This window comes from Sminthopsis crassicaudata, chromosome X (assembly GCF_048593235.1).
Source record: "Sminthopsis crassicaudata isolate SCR6 chromosome X, ASM4859323v1, whole genome shotgun sequence".
Lineage (NCBI taxonomy): Eukaryota > Metazoa > Chordata > Mammalia > Dasyuromorphia > Dasyuridae > Sminthopsis > Sminthopsis crassicaudata.
The window spans coordinates 82,633,332-82,651,766 of NC_133623.1; the positions used below are offsets into that span (position 1 = coordinate 82,633,332).

At 52.8% G+C, this 18,435-nt stretch overlaps 1 protein-coding gene across 1 annotated transcript in view; it reads right to left on the bottom strand.

Moving 5' to 3' along the window:
* Positions 1-2,602: 2,602 nt before the first annotated feature.
* LOC141548291 (dynamin-1-like protein) overlaps positions 2,603-18,435 on the bottom strand; it is a 17,218-nt gene continuing 1,385 nt past the window's right edge. The window contains exons 4-18 of the mRNA XM_074277063.1: positions 18,025-18,071; positions 17,718-17,789; positions 17,553-17,639; positions 16,002-16,164; positions 15,345-15,465; positions 12,373-12,504; positions 12,083-12,289; positions 10,386-10,506; positions 9,163-9,318; positions 8,916-9,005; positions 8,162-8,260; positions 7,073-7,228; positions 4,122-4,234; positions 3,493-3,652; positions 2,603-3,390 (exon numbers count right to left, since the gene is read on the bottom strand). Of these exons, the coding sequence (XP_074133164.1) occupies positions 3,334-3,390; positions 3,493-3,652; positions 4,122-4,234; positions 7,073-7,228; positions 8,162-8,260; positions 8,916-9,005; positions 9,163-9,318; positions 10,386-10,506; positions 12,083-12,289; positions 12,373-12,504; positions 15,345-15,465; positions 16,002-16,164; positions 17,553-17,639; positions 17,718-17,789; positions 18,025-18,071 (1,781 nt within the window). The 3' untranslated portion in view covers positions 2,603-3,333. The remainder of the gene's footprint in view (positions 3,391-3,492; positions 3,653-4,121; positions 4,235-7,072; positions 7,229-8,161; positions 8,261-8,915; positions 9,006-9,162; positions 9,319-10,385; positions 10,507-12,082; positions 12,290-12,372; positions 12,505-15,344; positions 15,466-16,001; positions 16,165-17,552; positions 17,640-17,717; positions 17,790-18,024; positions 18,072-18,435) is intronic.

Sequence of the window (18,435 nt, forward strand, 5' to 3'; positions counted from 1 at the left end):
TAATCCTTTTTTTTTAAGTGAGTTATTTTCTTTTTCCAATTCACAAATCCTACTTTCTTGGAATTCTTTATCTTTCCCAATTCACAAATTTTCCAGGGATTTTTTAGCTTTTTCCAATTCACAAATTATGTTTCCCTGCATTTAAAGGATTTATTTCTTAAGAGATGTGAAATCACTGATACAACATTGAGAAGAAGTACAATGAAAAGGGCTGATAGCTGAAATGCCCCCCTAGGTTTTCATGTCCATAGAAACCAGATTGCAGATTGGGTGTTGACCCGATCCCAGAAGCATGAGAAGCTGACTTGGTGCTGGGACGGATCCTACCAGGTGCTACAAACCCCGTACACTGCAATTCGGACCCAGGAACGAGGCTGGACACACCATATCAGAACAAAAGGACCTGGGGCTCCACCTTTATCAGTCTAAGATAAAGGAGGCCTCAAATTACATTAGAGAAGGGGGCCTCCATGAATGGGAGCATGATCTCTGATCCCAGTGTATTGTAGTTGTCTACATATTATTCTTTTCATTGCTCTCTTTCCCCCTACATTAGCCACATTAGTCCATGTTGCCTGTTTGGGAGCTGATAAATTTGCCTCCTGGAGCTCCACCTTAACCTGGTAGAGTAATAACAGTTGGACCTCATGGGGCTCTCCCTGGGCTCATTTATTCATGACAATCATGGTGGTTACAGAGACCAGACCTTTACCTCCCAGAGATGAGAACCAGTTCCCCTTGCTCATGCAGAATATAGGAAGGACTTTTAACTTATCAAATTGTTGGATCTGTGGTGGGCCCCAGCTCCTGAGCCAATGGCCATGGGTACCTGTCGCTCAAGGCCAGCCTGAATGCTCAGGAACTGATCCCAGGTTCATAATGGCACTGGTTTCTGGAATTTAGGAGAGAAACATCATTTGACAGAAGATAGGAAAAGGAAATACTGCCTGAATCAGCCGGGGCAAGAGTTGAAACTAGGGAATAGTGTGTGGGAACGGACCTATCTGAGAACAGACCTTTAGCCCAAAATGATCAGTTGTACAGAAATGTCTAAATGTTGGCGAGACATGGATAGAAATCCCTACCTGAAAGGTGGGAAGGATTGGAAAGGTGGCACCTGGGGTGCACTCCCAGAAAGAGGAAGAGAACAAGGGCATTGCTATTGAGCAGTTATTATCATGGCTTGCAGCAGAATCAAGTGGGAAGTGGTAAAGTGGGTAAAGGAGACTAAGAGGAAAGGGAACCTATAGGTCCACACAGCTAGAAAATGTCTGAGGCCACATTTAAATTCAGGTCTTCTTAACTCCAGGCCTGACACGCTATCCACTGAACCACTTAACTTCCTTGTTTCAGCACGTAGGGAAACATTCAAGCCACAATGAGGAAATTTATACTAGAGAAAACAAATCTAGTCTCCAATTTTATGGTGCCATGCATGGGGAACAGAGATCCTCTTTCATCACTCTTGTTCCCTGTTGTTGTTCTCTTCCTCCTCCTCTTCTTCTTCCTTTGATTATCTTTCTTCTTATCTGGGTATCTTGTCTGTCTCCCTAAACTGACCAGTAGTAGGAAGGCAGAGAGAGACTTTCTTTCTGAAGAAAAGTTATTTTCCCTTTGGCATATCAGGCCACATAAAAACACAGAGGTACAGAGAAGAAAGTTTCCATTAAAAAGTCAGTGTGATACATTGTTGGTGGAATTGTGAATACATCCAGCCATTGTGGGGAGCAATTTGGAACTATGTCAACAAGTTATCAAACTGTGCATACCCTTTGAGCCAGCAGTGCTACTACTGGGCTTATATCCCAAAGAAATACTAAAGAAGGGAAAGGGACCTGTGTGTGCAAGAACGTTTGTGGCAGCCGTTTTTGTAGAGGACAGAAAGTGGAAACTGAATGGATGACCACCAGTTGGAGAATGGCTGAATAAATTGTGGTATATGAATATTGTGGAATATTATTGTTCTGTAAGAAATGGCCAGCAGGGTGATTTCAGAAAGGCCTGGAGAGACTTACATCAACTAATGCTGAGTGAAATGAGCGGGACCAGGAGGTCGTTGTATACTTCAACAACAATACTATATGATGATCAATTCTGATGGATGTGCCCTCTTCAACAATGACATGAACCACATCAGTTCCAATAGAGCAGTAATGAACTGAAACAATTATGCACAGTGCAAGAACTCTGGGAGATGACTATGAACCTCTACATAGAATTCTAATCCCTCTATTTTTGTCCACCTGCGTTTTTTATTTCCGTCACAGGCTAACTGTACACTATTTCAAAGTCCAGTTCTTTTTGTACAGCAAAACAACTGTATGGACATGTATACATATATCGTATTTAATTTATACTTTAACATATGTAACATGTATTGGTCAACCTGCCACCTGGCGAAGGGGGGTTAGGGGAAGGAGGGGAAAAATTGGAACAAACGGCTTGGCAGTTGTCAGTGTTGTAAAATTACACATTCATATATCTTGTAAATAAAAAGCTATAATAATAATAAAAAATACTTAAGGAGAACTCAACCTAGTATGTGAATAATAAATTTAATTAAATTTACTATTTATCAAAAAAAAAAAGTCAGCCTGCACCATTTCCTAAATCATCTTTAATTTGAAGGCAATGAAAGTCGCTTCTTCAGAACATATTTACACATTTTAGAACAATCTTTGCATCATTAAAAAAAAAAAAAACCTCTAATATTTTGGCTTCCCCCCCCCATTACATGCAAAAACACTTTTTAACATTCTTCTTTTTAAAATTTTGAGTTCCAAATTATATCCCCCCCACACACACACTTCTTGTTTGAGAAAACTAGCTATTTGACATGGTTACACAATGAGATCCAGGCACTTGTTCAGCAGTTTCCCAGCTGATGGACAATTTCTAATTCTTTGCCACCCCATCAAGGGCCGCTATAAACATTTCTGTACAGAGATCTGGTTTGCATGTTTTTGGCCAACAGACGGAGGAGCGGTATTTCTGGCTCAAAAGGTGAGTATGGTTCCGTAGACCTTCGGGCCTAGGTTTGGATTATCCTGACTGTGGGGCTATGATATCTGGATTGGGGATTTTGTTTTTGTTTTGGGCTGCTGGCTCATTTTCTCTGAGCTGGTAGCTCAGGAATTTCACTATAATATTCCTGAGAGTTTGCATGTTATAATCTCTTTCAGAATTGTTCAACTGGATCATGAAGAAAATACACAGAACAGACAGGTAGGAGAGAAACAGCCGGGTCTGGAGTGAGGATGGCAAAACCCTAAGCTGGCAGCTGTACCCCTAAGGCAACGGCAGACTCAGGGCAGCGGGCACGGGGCGTGCCATTCACCAGAGCTGGGTCTCTCGGATCTCTGAGATGGTCTGGTTGGCCTGCTGGAGGACCTAAGAAAGAAAAGAAAACTGTGGGTGCCAGGAAGCATCGCTCAGTCCCCTAAGGAAGGGCGGGGGCAAGGAGAGGGCTCACTAGGATCAGCAGCTCCATACCTTGAGCATGGAAGCGGCCTCATTGCGCTGTTGCGCCATGTCTTTGGACTCAGTCAGCAGCACATCCAGGAGCTGGGCCTTGTACAGCCGTCCCACCAGTTCACTCTGCAGGTGCTCTTTGACATAGTTCACCAGGAAGTGCATGACAGTTTTAGGGACACTGAGTCGGGAGACAGAGAGACCAGGCCGGCATTAGCTGGGAAGTCTTACAGGGTGGGGGGTCAGACTCTAAAGCAGGGAGCAAGGGGCCCACAGGAAACCTAGAAAGACTTCCCCTTCCCGGGGAGTTCTGATGATGCAGGTAACCCGGGTTCCCGTCCGGCTCCCTGTGGACAATTGGCCTTCTCTGAGCCTCAGTTTCCCGTTTGGACGTTCCTCCCCTTGTTTTTCTCACAAGGATGTCATGAAGGGAAATGCAAACACAGCCATACTTGCTTTAGAGAATCAACTGGTAGAGATCTATCCATGCCTGATTCCTTCTCACCATTAATCACGCCCAGATTGTGGGTCAGGAGAGCAGCTGGTGAGGAACCGTTACGTGCACACGGATGCGCAGACGCACACAGGAACACACAGAGACACGTCTGTGCACACATACACATGCAGATACACAGCACACTCCTCCCTACCTGTCCTGGATGTTCTTCCGGACAATAAGGAAGTAGGATCGGATCAGTCTGTGGATTATCTCACAGTCTTGTTGCTCTCTGCGACTCAGCTTTCTAGAAGTTGAAGGCAAGGGCTGGGGGGGACACAGGAGGAAAACGGGGGGCCAATAAGAGGAAGCACGTCCTCCAGCACAATGAGGCCGGGCATCTGTGCACCAGGGTCCCACAGGCGGCCCAAGGTGCTGAGGGCTCTGGTGCAAACCGCCCCCTCCTTGTGCTGAATCTCACTCTTCTCTGGAGGAGCGGTATCAGCTCCGTGCCCTGAGCTACAAGACTCTCCCCTTGTTTGAGGGGACAGCCAGGAGGTGCTCCCCTAGGACCAGTATTTTGTGGGTGAACTTTCTGATTCCCTCCCTCTCTCCACCCATCCCCCACCCATTCAAAAGGCAACCAGCCCCAGGGTTCAGGCTTCACGGCCTCCAGCCCGGACCCTGGCACAGTCCTCGGGCTCTTCCTGCCCCTCTTCTCCCCGTTCACACGAACATCACAGCACCTTTCCTCCTGTTTAGGTTGGCGAGATCACCTTCACATTCCCACCTTCCGTGCTGCCTTCAAAGGGCGACGGAACAATGGCTTCTCGTGGCCTCGTGGTCCTCAGCCACCTTCCCGTCCCACTCCCCTGCACACTGCAGCTCTCTGCAATCTCAGCCTCCACGTTTCCCACCTTACCTCTGGGCTGCACGTAGCCTAGAGCAGCTCTTGCCATCCCACGCAAACGTTCTACTTCCATGCTCGGGCACGCGGAAATGCCTTAATTGATCACAATCTGGTTGTTACTCCAACCCCCCCCCTGCTCTGAAGCCCACGCCATGTCCTTGAGCCTTACCGTGATCTTCACTCCCTCCGACCCTCAGTTCTCTCCCCACTCATCACCCCTGCAGGCTGAACTTGGGTCTCTTCCCCATCTGGGCCTTTTGGTGAAGGGGTTCAAGTCCACACCCTCCTCAGGAGCCTCGGGCCCTTTCCCCGATCGCTGATCTTGCCCTGCCGAGCCGTGGCCCTGGCGTGCTCGCTTCCCTCAGCTCATGCCTTTGCTTCTACTCAAAGGGGGCCGAAGGAAGCCAGAGACCCACACCACCTGCTGGCGGGGTCCATTCACCTTTACCCTCCTGAATCTCAAGTGGGCCCTCTCCACAGCAAGGCAATGCTTTCCCATCTTCCCAAGGACTCGTTCCCCCACTCGCCCAAGCAGCCTTTGCTGCACATGTTTTCCCCCTTCCTCGAACCTCCATGGCCCTCTTCCTGTGCTCTCAGCTTCTGGAACCCTTGGCTGCTGCTTCCCCGGAACAACTACCGTCACCCCCTGACAGCTGCCTCTCTCTCGCCCCTCAGACGCCATGTGAGGCGATCTCCTCCGCTCTGTCCCACTGAAGCGGTGGCCCCTCTTGGGAAGGCAAACTTCTGTCTGTGAGAGGTCACCCCATCGCTTGCCGTCCTGTCTTCTCCCACAGACGGGTTCCTCCATCACCCACTCTCTCCCTGCCTACTGGCCGCTTCCCTATCACTCCAACATGTCCCTTGGCGAAAGCCCTTCCCTTGATCCGTCCCCACAGGCCGTCGTCCCTGCACCTCTCCTGCCCCTTTCTGGGAAAGTCTTTCAGGAAGCCTTCGACACTTGGTGTCTGCACGTGCTTTCCTCTCACTCTCAGTTCTACAGTCTGGCTTCTGTGCTCGTCATTGTCCTGAAACCGCTTTCCCCAAAGGGACCAATGCACGTGGGAACGGCAGGGACCCCGTCAGGTCATTTGCCGACAGAAAGAAGGGCCGTGGCGTATCGTCCGTAAGTCCTCTGGAAGGAGGGCCCCGTAGTCGGCCGGACTCACGCCCATCAGAGCCCGGGTGAGAGAGCTGACGAGGGCACTTTTGGCTCCGGTCCTCCAACCTCCCCATGCCTAGTGCAGTTTCTCCCGTGACGCCATGCTCCCTGTGGAGGGGACTTGAATATCGCGTGGCTGAGAAAGCTTTCTCCCAGAGGTAACTGACAGCACTAGCTGGGAGTCTGGGCCCTGGAAGAGATTCCCTATAAGCCAGTCCCCACTGGTGACCCTTCAAAGTGCTGTTCCTGGACGCCCAAAGCCCCATGGGATGACCTCAACAAAGGGCCGGCCCCAGAATCCCAGCGCCTACTGAGAAGGTCGGCACCCTGGCCGGTTTTGATTTGTCTACAAACAAATCTCTCGCCCTGGCCAGGGTTAGGAACGTCTCCCTAAAACGTACCAGCAGCCTCTTGGACAGACTGAGCATGGTGTCTGTCCTGAGGAGTACTAGGAGGGCATTGCTTCCTGGGTAATTCAGTCTGCGTACTAACAAGGCCAGTGCGTTGGAGGGGGGCTTTGGATCCCGGCTACTACCATTGCTGGGATTCGGGCAGGTGGCTCCCTAGGTCTATGTGAGCGATGAGTAAGAGACCCACGGAAGGGGATGAGCCGGGAAGCTGAACCGGCCCCCAGACCTCCACCTCAGGACTCCCATCCCTCGGTGGTGCTCCCCCGCAAGAAAGGAACCAGGTACTTGGCGGGCACCCTCAAGCAGTGCGCTCTGCAGGCCCAAGAGCAGAGGGCTCTGCTTCTGGCTACCAGAGGCAAGTCCAAGGGAAGCTGAGCACAGTACGGACATCAGAGGCAAAGAGGAGGGACCCAAAATCAGGGGGCTGGAGCCTTTTGGGCCCAGACTTTAGCAAAACGCTCTGCTCGATTTTGGTGCTACTGTCTTGGGGTCCTTTCTGAGGCAGACCCGCTTTGCTGAGCAACTCCTGGGAAAAGGGATCCCAGTGACCTAGGTCTCAGCAGTGGCTTAGTGTGAGACCCCGAGTTAGGCCGTCCCATGTGGTAGAAATTACTGTCAAGCCCAGACAGAACTTTCCAGTCCCCGAAGCGAAGCCACCATCCCCGCTGAACACAAATGCCACTCACCACATCTAAGAAGTTGATGGCACGTATCTGGCTGGTGACAGGGGAGACGTGTAACTGGGACGGTGATCTGCTGTTCTCCCTTTCCTTGGGAACACTGTCATCCGCGTCCCCCTCGCTCTTCCAGCATCTAGGACCATTGCCCTGGTAGGCGTCACTCTGCCAGGACGAAGGGGAGGGAAAAGGACAGGACGTGGCAATATTCAATATGCGTGCCCGTCGCCTGGAGTGCCGGCGCATCAGGGTGAGGCGCGTGCAGAAACCTGACTTCAGCAGCCTGGCAAACTTCTAAAACAGTGGGTGGGACAGGGACGTGAAAGATGTCCACCTCACGTGCCCAAAAGGAGGGGAACCTTGAGCTACCAGCTCTGTCCTCTGGGGTCACAGCAGCATTGTCTCTCATTTTGCAAGTCAGAATCACCTGGCAGAGAGGTACAATGCAGCTCGGGGACCATTGGGCATCATGGATTTTAGACGCTAGCACAAAGTGGCCTCTGTTCCAGCCCAAGCGGAGTTCGGCACCCCCTGCAACCACTATCACACATCCACAGCTTCCCATCATGCACTGCACCATCCCTCTTCCTTCCCTGAGGAATCGCTCCGTTTTTCAGTTGGTCTCTAAATGGAAGCCCGGCCACACCACAATTTACATGGAGGCCGAGCAGCTGAGTCTCAGAAGGGGGATGTCAGCAAAAGCTCCTGTGCTGAGCAAAGGGGCGATCCAGGGAGGGGGTCGGGAGCTTCCTCGGCGTCTCCACGTTCGGGGATGCCGTGACCGAGCCGCGCCCCGACCGACCCGAGCCAGGTCAGCAGGACGACCTCCCCGTCCCAGTCGGCCTTTGGGCCCGGTCCCTCTTTACAGGCTCACACAGTGGGAAGCCTGGAGGTGCCCTTGCTCAGAGAAGCATCGGGTTCAATTCCCCCCATCTGAGAGGAGGAAACGGGGCCAGAGCCCGCACTTGAACTCAGATCCTCTGACTTCAACTTCAGCCCTCGGCCTAGCCCGCCACGAGGCCGCTCTGGATGGCCACTGACACCCGTTTCGCCGGGATGGCGGGAAGGGCCTGCTGGGCGATCCCCCCCCGCAAGTACCTTGGGAATGCTGATGGACGGAGACACAAAAGCCATATCGACCAAATCTGGGTGCTTGGTGTTGATGTAGGCTAGCTCAATGGCCATGAGGTTGTGAACCTGCAAGAGAAGGCAATGAAGGTGCAGGAGCTGTCCCGTCTCACTCGTCCCCCCCTCCCCTCTTTCTATTGGCTCGTTGGGTTGGGGGAACAGAGGCGGGAGCCACGTCACCTGCCTGGACCAGGGGCAGCGACAGTCAAATCGGAGAAGTCTGGGTTCCCCCACGAACCCTCTGTCATTCTCTCATCACTTTCTCTCTGGACTGAACAGGATCCTGTCCTTGTCTTGTTTGGCCTCCGCCCCCAAGGCCCCGCCCTCCTGCTGTGAGTCTCTGACCACAGGCTGTCCCAAGAGCAGCACGGCCTCCCGGGTATGTCTTCAGTCGACCATTTGCCGGGGACGGCGTATTTGCCAGCATCCGTGGAGCTTACCCTGGAAGTGATGCTGGGCAGAGGCTCGGCTGGCTCTTTGTCCCTTGAACCCCTAGCTAAAGTGCCACAGCGGCCTGTGCCCTTCCCTAGCCCTGCTTTCTCCCTTCCCCTTCCTTCTCCCGACCAAGCCTTAAACTGGCTGCTAGCACTGCCGCCAACGCCCTGTCCGGGCTATTACGAGCTTGGGCAGACTGGACGTTCTGGGCTCAGTGTGTCCCTCGGGCCCAGGGGGCGTCATTTTCCCCGAGGGCAGCTGTTTCCCAGAGTACCGCCTTGGGTTTTACCATTTCATTGGTTATGGGTAACCTCTTTTTCAGGAGAGCGGTCACGACCTCCACGATGGCCTCGTGTAGCTTGGGAAAGCGCAGCAGCTCCTGAGAAGGGCCGAGCTCATGAGACCCAGGAGGTGGCAGGCAGGCTGCTGCCTCCCTCCCAACCGAGCCCGAGGCCCCTGCCCCCTTCTCCCAGCAGAGGCCGGGGAACTGGCTCCTGCTCTGGGCCCTTCCCCTTGCCTCTCCTCTGCCCCCTCACCTGGGTGTTATAAGTGGAGCAGTGCTGGATGACCCTCTGAAGCTCCTCATGCACCAGCTCCACGCAGCGGAGGCTCGGCTCCTCCAGCCTCTTAATCTGTCTCTTTACTAGCAGCTCAAAGGAGACCTCCGGGATGAAGAGGGCTGGGCGAGGCCCCTGGGGGGGAAAGCAGCACAGGCGGGCTCAGCTTCAGGACCCTGGGTCTGGAGGAAGCTGGCCAGCCCCGGCGTGGCCCTCCCAACCTGTGAGTGGGAGCTCTCCAGGCCCATTCTCTGCCAGGGAGAGCAGTGAGGGAACAAGATGGGAAGAAGGCGGGAGGTTACTGGGGCTTTAGCATCTCCTTTTCAGCTTCTGATTCCAGCATCCTTACATGCTTAAATTGGGGGCGGGGCGGGGGGGTCAGCAGAAGCAGGGCCGTGGTGCAGCTTGACTCCTGCCCTCCCTGGGCTCACCCTCAGCTTGGGAGGCCAAGGCCCTGGGCGAAGGTCTTTCAATGATCACCACCTCTTGTCTCCCGGGAAACGCCCATTCCTCCCACTCCACTGAAACTCATCTTTCTCCCTGCTGGTCCCTTGCCCTCCCTCACTCATGCTTTGCCCGTGTCCTAGCCTTCTATGAACGCGAGGACTTCTATCAGGGTTATTCTGCCTGCAAGTCCACAGTGAAGGCCACGGCCACAGACATGATGCCAAGATTTGAACTGGAGCTTCTCTGGGGTCGCTTGCCCGTTCTCCCCGGGCCTAGCACAGTGCCTGCCGTGCTTGGAGATAACCGGTGCTGGACGGTTCACACCAGCTGATTCACGGCTCCAGGGGCTCCTGATCCTCAGGCTGACACTCTCCTCCTGCCTGTTCCCAGGAATTCCCCCTCTCTGCCCTCTCCCCCAAAGGCCCAGGGCCGGCTCCCCAGAAAAGCCGCTGCAAACAAGTCAATGCAAGCAGTCAAGGTTCTTCTCAGAGACGCGTCCCAGAGAGGGTCTGGCCAGAGGAACAGAGCTGCTGCCAAGGGGCAGGAGGCCTTGGCTTCTACACCTGCTCAGCCACTGACCAGCTGTGTAACCTCAAACCCCTTCCCAGAAGTGGGCCTGGGTACCTTTGGCTGACCACGGCCTTCTGACAAAGGGACGTTTTCCCAAATGGCGAGACAGACCGTCAGAAACAACAGCAAACCGGGGAGGAATGGATGGGAATGGGGAAGGAGGCTGTGAAGGGGGCATCTGCTACCGTGGCATTTCGGATGGCGGTCAAGATGTCCAGGACGCTGAGTCCGGCCAGGGGATCGATGGATTTCAGAGTCCGGCAGAAGATCTCGTGAAAGATGTAGCAAATGCGAGCACCACCACAGCTGGGGGGATGAGAAGTGAAGCATCAGGGAGGCGCCTGGCCCATGGCCGATCCCAAGCCCTAGCCTCCCCATCCCTTCCTCGGACCAGTCAGATACAGAAACAGGAAGAGAACCGGGAAACAGAAAAAAGCACACACAAGGCAGGGCTGGTCAAGGTTCTCGCCCTCACCTTCCTTGTACAAGTCACTCACTGTGAACTTTCTCCAGCCAGCTGTTTGCCTTGCTGGGCCTTACTTTCCCTATTTCCCAAAAACTCAGTGCCTAGCTCCTCTTTAAGGAGCTTTCCCAGATCTTCCCATCTCCCATCTCTTCCCATCTCCCATCTCCCAACTCTTTCCATTTCCCATCTCCCAGCTCTTCCCATCTCCCATCTCCCATCTCTTCCCATTTCCCATCTCCCAGCTCTTCCCATCTCCCATCTCCCATCTCTTCCCATTTCCCATCTCCCAGCTCTTCCCATCTCCCATCTCCCAGCTCTTCCCCTTTCCCATCTTCCAGCTCTTCCCCTTTCCCATCTCCCATCTCTTCCCCTTTCCCATCTCCCAGCTCTTCCCATTTCCCATCTTCCAGCTCTTCCCCTTTCCCATCTCCCAGCTCTTTCCATTTCCCATCTGCCAGCTGGTCCCATTTCTCCGGCTCCAGGAAGCATCAGGAAGCAGCTAGGGGGTGCTGCAGTGGACAGAGAGCTGGGCCTGGAGTCAGGAGGTCCCAAGTTCAAATCTGACCTCAGGCCCTTACTGGCTGAGGGACCCTGAGCATTTCCCTCAGTTTGTCTGAATCCCCTGGAGAAGGAAATGTTCAGCCCTTTGTAACTTTGCCAAGAGAACCCCACGGGCAGCCGTGGTGTGCTGCGGGACAGAGAATCGCACAGAGCGCTCACAGCTCCACAACAAGCGTCATATACCATCCCGGCAAGGTGAGAGGGAGCTTCGTGGCCGACCTTCCCCGCGCTTCCTTCCAGGCTGGGCGCCAATCCTCCCACTTCACAGCTGCTAAGTAAGGCCTTGCTCTCCAGCGTACCTCACGTCTATTCTCTCTGCCTCTTAGTGCCTGATTGTGTCTAGACTCCTCCCTGCCCTCCCCAATCAGAACAGGAGCCCTCTGAGCTTGCCCGTCTTTGTGGTTTGCAGGTTTACTAAGCCTGTAGCACTGGGCCTGGCACCTAGTAAACCCTTAACAATAAAGTCCTTGTTCACCCACTAACTGCTGCTTGGGCTTTTTGGAGAATGACCCCTAGACCTTGGAGGGAAGCGTGGCCCCCGCAGCCTTCTAAGACCAGAAGCACTGGGGGACAGGGGTCTGACAACCTTAATTCAACCCCCCAACAATCCTTTCCCCCCCATGGAGCTTTTGGGTTCAGTCATTCCCCATGGCCAACTCTTCATAATCCCCTTTGGCGTTTTTTGTGAAGTCTCGAGGTGAATTTCTACTGCTTTATATTATCCCGAGCTGCTGCCCAACCTCCAAATAACTGGCCAAGCTCTCTGGGCATTATCCTAAGAAATTTCCCGTCCCATGGCCCTTCGTATCTTCTGCTCGCTCCCCCAAGCAACAGCCAACCCTTCCCGAAACTCACAGTTCGGAGGTCTCAATATTCTTTGCTGTTCCTTCAATGGTGCTGCAGTATTCAGTGGAAAACTTGGTGATGATCTGCAGGAGAGTGGCATTGTGGTCTTGAACAGGCTGCCCATAGCTTTGCAGCACGGACTGGTACTGGGCCGTCAGCACATTCACACGTGTCTTTAGTTCAGGCAGGCAGTCTCGGATGTGGTACATGAAAAGCCTAAGGCACGGAGCATAAGCCCAAGTGACTCCTGGGAACTCTTCAGCACGACCCCCGGGCTGCCCCTACCGCCCTCAAGGCACCTGTTGAGTGTCTTGGCAAGAAAGCGTGTTCCATTCTGGCTGGCCAGGGATGGGTATTTCTTCTGCAAGAAGGCCTGCTCATCATACAGCGCCTCACAGATACTCTTGTTGGTTTTGAGGTCATGTGGGTTCCTGTGAAAAGCATCAAGTTTCAGTCTGGGGTTATGCAGGTCAGTAGTAGAGTATGGAAACAAGATTCTGAGGAATGGGAGGAGGTGTGGAAATAACAGCTTAATGCGTCCATGCAACACATGCCTCCTTAGAAAGATGCCTTTTCCTGGAGCTATTAATGAATTTGTAAAAGAATCCCGTTTTACAATAAACTGGGAAAACATTTTGCAGTCAAAGGTTCTGATAAAGGCCTCATTTCCACAATATATAGAGAATTGACTCCAATTTATAAGAAATCAAGCCATTCTCTAACAGATAAATGTTCAAAGGATATGAACAGACAATTCTGAGATCATGAATTTGAAACTATTTCCACTCATATGAAAGAGTGTTCCAAATCACTACTGATCAGAGAAATGCAAATTAAGACAACTCTGAGGTATCATTACACACCTGTCAGATTGGCTAGAATAAAGATAATGATGAATGCTGGAGGGGATGTGGGAAAACTGGGACACTGATACATTGTTGGTGGAATTGTGAATACACCCAGCCATTCTGGAGAGCCATTTGGAACTATGCTCAAAAAGTTATCAAATTGTGCATAATGTGATCCAGCAGTGTTTCTACTGGGCTTATATCCCAAAGAGATCTTAAAGGAAGGAAAAGGACCTCTATGTGCCAAAATGTTTGTGGCAGCCCTCTTTGTAGTGGCCAGGAACTGGAAACTGAGTGGATGCAAATCAACTGGAGAATGGCTGAATAAACTGTGGTATGGGAATGTTATGGAATATTATTGCTCTGTAAGAAATGACCAGCAGGAGGAATACAGAGAGACCTGGAGAGACTTAAATCAACTGTTGCTGAGTGAAATGAGCAGGACCAGGAGATCATTATGCACTTCAGCAATAAGACTACCTTATGATCAATTGTACTGGACGTGGCTCTCTTCAATGATGAGAGAATCCAAATCAGTTCCATTTGTTCAATAATGAATAGAAGCGGCTACACCCAGTAACAGACCTCTGGGAAATGAGTGTGAACCACTACATAGCATTTCCAATCCCTCTGTTTTTCTCTGCCTGCATTTTTGATTTCCTTTACATTGTTTCAAAGTCCACTTCTTCTTGTGCAGCAAAATAAATGTATGGACATGTGTACATGTATTTATCATATCCTTTAACATATTTAACATCTATTGATTGGTCTGCCTGCCATCTGGGTGAGGGGGTGGGGGGAAAGAGGGGAAAAGTTGGAAGAGGTTTTGGAATTGTCAAAGCTGACAAATTACCCCTGCATATACCTTGTAAATAAAAAGCCATAATAAAAAAAGAATCTCGTTTTTTTGACATCTTTTCTTGTCACGTTATGTCCTTTTAGAGATGACACCGTCTCTACCAATGAGCCTTCTTTTGAAAAAGGAAAACTCAAGCTGTGGCGTCAGACTACAAGTGCAACGTTCTGCACAGACGGTCTCCCACAGGGCCAAGAGAAGGAAGGACGGACGTTGCTTCATTTCTCCTCTGGGTCAATGCTGCTTCCCACAACCGGCACCCAGCTACTAATGGCCTTTCCTCCACTGTGATGGAGGGACCAAAAGAAGGGAGGTAGTCTAGAAGGGCCCTTTTGGTCTGTTCTCATCAAGCTCCAAGGATGTGCTCCCTTCCACGGGCAGGGACATGGGCAAAGTGCCTGGAGACTGCACTATTCCTTAGCAAGCGAACGGGAAAACCGTCCCGGGGAGGCAACAGCTCATGGTAGCCAAAAGGGAAGTAGCTAGACCACTATGGAGACAGAAAGGAAAGGGGAACCAGGCCAGCAAGAGGCCTAGGAGTCTCCTGGAGGGAGGGCAAAGTTCATGTACTCACAGTCAAGAACCTTGTGAAAGATGGCTCAAAATGACTAATGAGAGAAATGCAAGTGGGACAACTTTGCCCAACTGGCCAAAAGGGAAAAGGAAAAAAGGAGGAGCTAGAGGCACTGTGGGAAAGCAGGCAGGCCGACAGAGTGCTGGTGCAGCTGCACACTGGTTTGCCCTTTCTGGAAAGCCATCTAGAATTGTAAGGGGAACGTTAACGAACTGTTCATGTGCTGTGACATCAATCCCCTGCTTGGGTACGCTCCCGATAGAGGTCTACCACTTATTCCAAAGTCACCAAGTTTTTCCAGCAACAAAAAACTGGCAACGAAAACAGGTGGTCCTAGATGGGAGAATGGCTGAACAAAGTGACGTGGCATGGTGCGGCCTTTAGTGAATGAGGGTGGAACGACCGCGGATTGGAGGAACCCAGAGAACTCTGGAAGCCTGGTATATGTGAAGCAAGCACAGCGAAAAGGGACTAAAATCATCGAAAGGAAAGCGAGCCAAGCCAAAGGAGGAGCCGCTCCAAGGACGGATCTTGGCCGCAGAGAAGAGAAGCCTCTGGCCCTTGGGAGAAGGGGAACCCCGAATGCCAGGCTCTGGCTCAGATGTGGGTTGCTTTTTGATGAGCTCTTTCTCATTTCAAGGAAGGGTTCATCTGGGATTGGAAAATGACCCTGATGTACAAGTCAAAGCCAATGGTAAAATGTTTATAAGGGAGAAGGGTGCATCTGCTCCAAGCCTAGCCTCCGTCCCTTTACGGGTTTTGCTTCTGCTTGTCATTGTAGAGATTACTCCGCTGCTTTGGACTTTGGAGAAGAAGTGAATTCACCTCACTGGTGAACTCACAAAACCCCCAAAGGCCTCAGAAGCTTGCCTGTTTGTGAGTCAGTGGGTTTCGATGTCACTGTGCTCCCTTCTCCCGGGTGCGGTCTCCCCCTCCCCCCCTCCCTGCTGCCGGGCGCCGCTTCAGGGGGACGACCGAGAGAGCTCCACTCACCGATTCACCACCCCAATAATGCCCAGCTTCACGGGGATGACTCGGCCCATCAGCACATCCATCGCATCTGTCCCAGCATCCATGAGGTCCAGTTTAGTGATCACTGCCAAGGTTCTGCGTCCTAAGAAGGGGGAAGAGCCGAGAACGGCTTCAGCCCAAGGTCCGGAGGCAGAGTTAGTGATTTTGGGTGGCTTTTAGGGGGCGCTCTGTGCCATGCACGAGCTGCCTGGGGAGAACTGGACTCCTCTGAACCCCAAAGTGGCCCTCACATTCGTGGCTGAGGCTACGCCAGATGGGGAGGGTCACAGGAAAGGGTTTGTGAGGGAGTGGGAGGGCGAGCAGAGTTCTTGGCCCCAAAGACAGGAGTCAACAGGCCTAAAAGGGGGAAAAGCAGTGGCGCCCTCCCCTGGCGTCCTTTCCTAGTAAGGATACTGATGTCCGGCAAAGGAAAATTTCAGGCTCAGGGCCAGGCCTTCCATCAGAAAGCTGAAAGAAGGCCTAAGTAGCCCACCCAGTCCAGACACCATGTTGTCTAAGGGAAATAAGGCCAATGCCTTAGTCAAGGCCATGCAGTTACTGGCCCAGCCAGGCGGCCTCCCCCCAGCACTGCCGGCCCTCCTCCCCGTATCCACACAAGTGCTCCCAGCAGCCCCGTACCATCAGGATCCACCTCCCGGGCAAGTTTCAAGGATTCCGAAGTGGACATGTCTGTGTTGGCAGCAGTGACAGCCAGGATGAGGCAGCTGGGCTTAATGAGGTAGGACAGATTCAGGTCTCTGACCAGCACCTCGATGTCGGGGGGTTGGTCCCCCACGGGAACCTGTCAGGAGGAGATAAAGCTCACAAAAAGCCCCGGCTGCTCTTGGGAACCCCGATAGGCCCCAGGGATAGCCATGACCAGCCAAAGAGGATGGGCAAGGGCAAGGTAAAGGGCAGCTGGGAAAGGTCAAGAGGTCATGCCTAAGCTCAGACCCAAACAGAACAATCCTCCCTCCTGGAGCTTTCTCAGGGAGGGGGAAGGGAGAGAGAAAGGAATTAAGCCATGATGGACGCCCAGCAGGGATGGCATTGTTAACACCACTCCAAGGAGGAAGGGGAGGAGAAAAGGACTATTGTGGCTTCTGGCATCTCGGCCCCAGTCAATCAGCCAACAAACATGGGCGGGCCAGCTGGGTGTCCAGTGGGGTCAGGGGAACCGGAGTTCCAGTCTGCCTCAGATACCTGACCTGAAGTAGCAGTGACACCCTAGGCAAGTCATTCAAGCCCAATGGCCTTACCATGGGAAGGAAGGGAGGGAGGGAGGGAGGGAGGGAGGGAGGGAAAAAGGGATGGAGGGAGGAAGGAAGAAAGAAGGAAGGAAGGGAGAAAGGAAAGAAGAGAGGAAGGAAGGAAGGATGGAAGGAAGGAATGAAGGAAGGGAGGAAGGAAGGAAGGAAGGAAAGAAGTGAGGGAGGGAGGGAGGGAGGGAGGAAGGGAGGGAGGGAGGGAGGGAGGAAGGGAGGGAGGGAGGGAGGGAGGAAGATTCTTCTTAAGTGCCTACTATGTGCCAGGTAGGAGACTAAGCTAGGAACAGAAAAAGCCATGAGGCAGTGTCTTCAAGGACCTCCCAGTGTAGTGGGCAAGACAGCATGCAGACAAACAGACAATGAACACTGCACATGCAGGAGACGGAGAAGGTTGTCGACAAAGGAAAACCACTGGAATGAGGAGGAGGACATGTGGAAGACTCCCCACATTCAACACAGCCAAGAGTAGAAGGGAAGCAGAAGCGGGGAAAGCATTTTCCCGCCGGCGTCTCTGAGAAAGGCCTCATTTCTCCAATACAGACAGAAGTGAGTCCAATTGACCCAGATTCTCGCCCTTCCCCAGCTGAGAAGTGATCCAAGGGTCTAAGTGGACAACGTTCAGGTAAAGGAATTTGAGCTATTCCCAGTCGTATGAAAAAATGCTCTAAATCCCTAGTGAGCCGAGAAATGCAAATGGAGACAAGTCGGAGGTGCCCACTGCCACTTCTCAGATGGGCTAAAATGCCCGGAAGTGATCATGATGAACGTGGAGGGGATGTGGGGGAAAGGGGACATGGCTGCCCTGTCGGCGGACTTGGGCCCCGATCCAGTGGGGAAGGCAGCAGAGATGGGAGACTGAGCCATCAGCAGCCAGAGGAGCCTCCGAGCTCTGGGAACTGAGGAGATCCCCGAGTGAACATACCTTGGTCAATCCAGGCAAGTCAATCAGAGTCAAATTGAGCACTTTTGAGGAGTAGATCTTCAGGTACAGGGGGGCAAGACTGATGGCCTGCAGGAGGAGAGTCAAGGTCAGCTGCACTGCACCTGGCCGGGGGGGGCCACCAGGGGTGGGGCCACCCGTGCTCACCTTATTAGTCCCGGTGATCCGCTCTGTCTCATTAGAAATTTCCTTCTGGATTTCATGATAATCTGTAAAGATCTGGAGAGGAAAGAGAATGATCCCTTCCTAAAGGTTGCCAGTTAGGGTGACTCCACAAGGATCATGAGCTCTGCCCCCACCCAACCCTGGGCCGGGGCAGCATCAGTCCGGGAAGTCCAGGTAGCCAGGGGGCTTGGGGGTGAGGCAGGAAGCGGTGCTGTCCAAAGGGAGAAGAGGAAGCTTCCCAGCACCGACCCAGTCTGGCAAACGGGCCGAGCGGGGGCGGTTGGGATACCTTTTGTCTGTTGTGCAGGAAAGTGGCCCATTCCTCTGCTTGGATATCTGTGGGGACAGGAAGAAAGGGGAGGGTCACCCCCTCGTTGCCATTACCAATCCGCTCCTGAGGGGAGGAGAATGGGATGAAGGGCCACTTGCCCAGGGCAGGGCCATTTCTGGCCCCGGTCCCAGACCCAGCACCCCTGTGGTGGAGCAGCAGGGATGCTGCAGCTGGAATCAGAGACCTGGGTTCCCATGCCTGCCTCCAGCACCACCTTGGTGCTCAGGGAAGCCACTCCCCACGTCTGGGCCTCCTCTGTACCAGGAGCAAGGGCCCTTCCAGCTGTGAAGCCGGAGCCTGCAGGGCTTGGGGGCAGGTCCCCTTCAGGAGGTACATTCTGGCCGGCTCAAGTCTTCAAGCCAGCCGGCG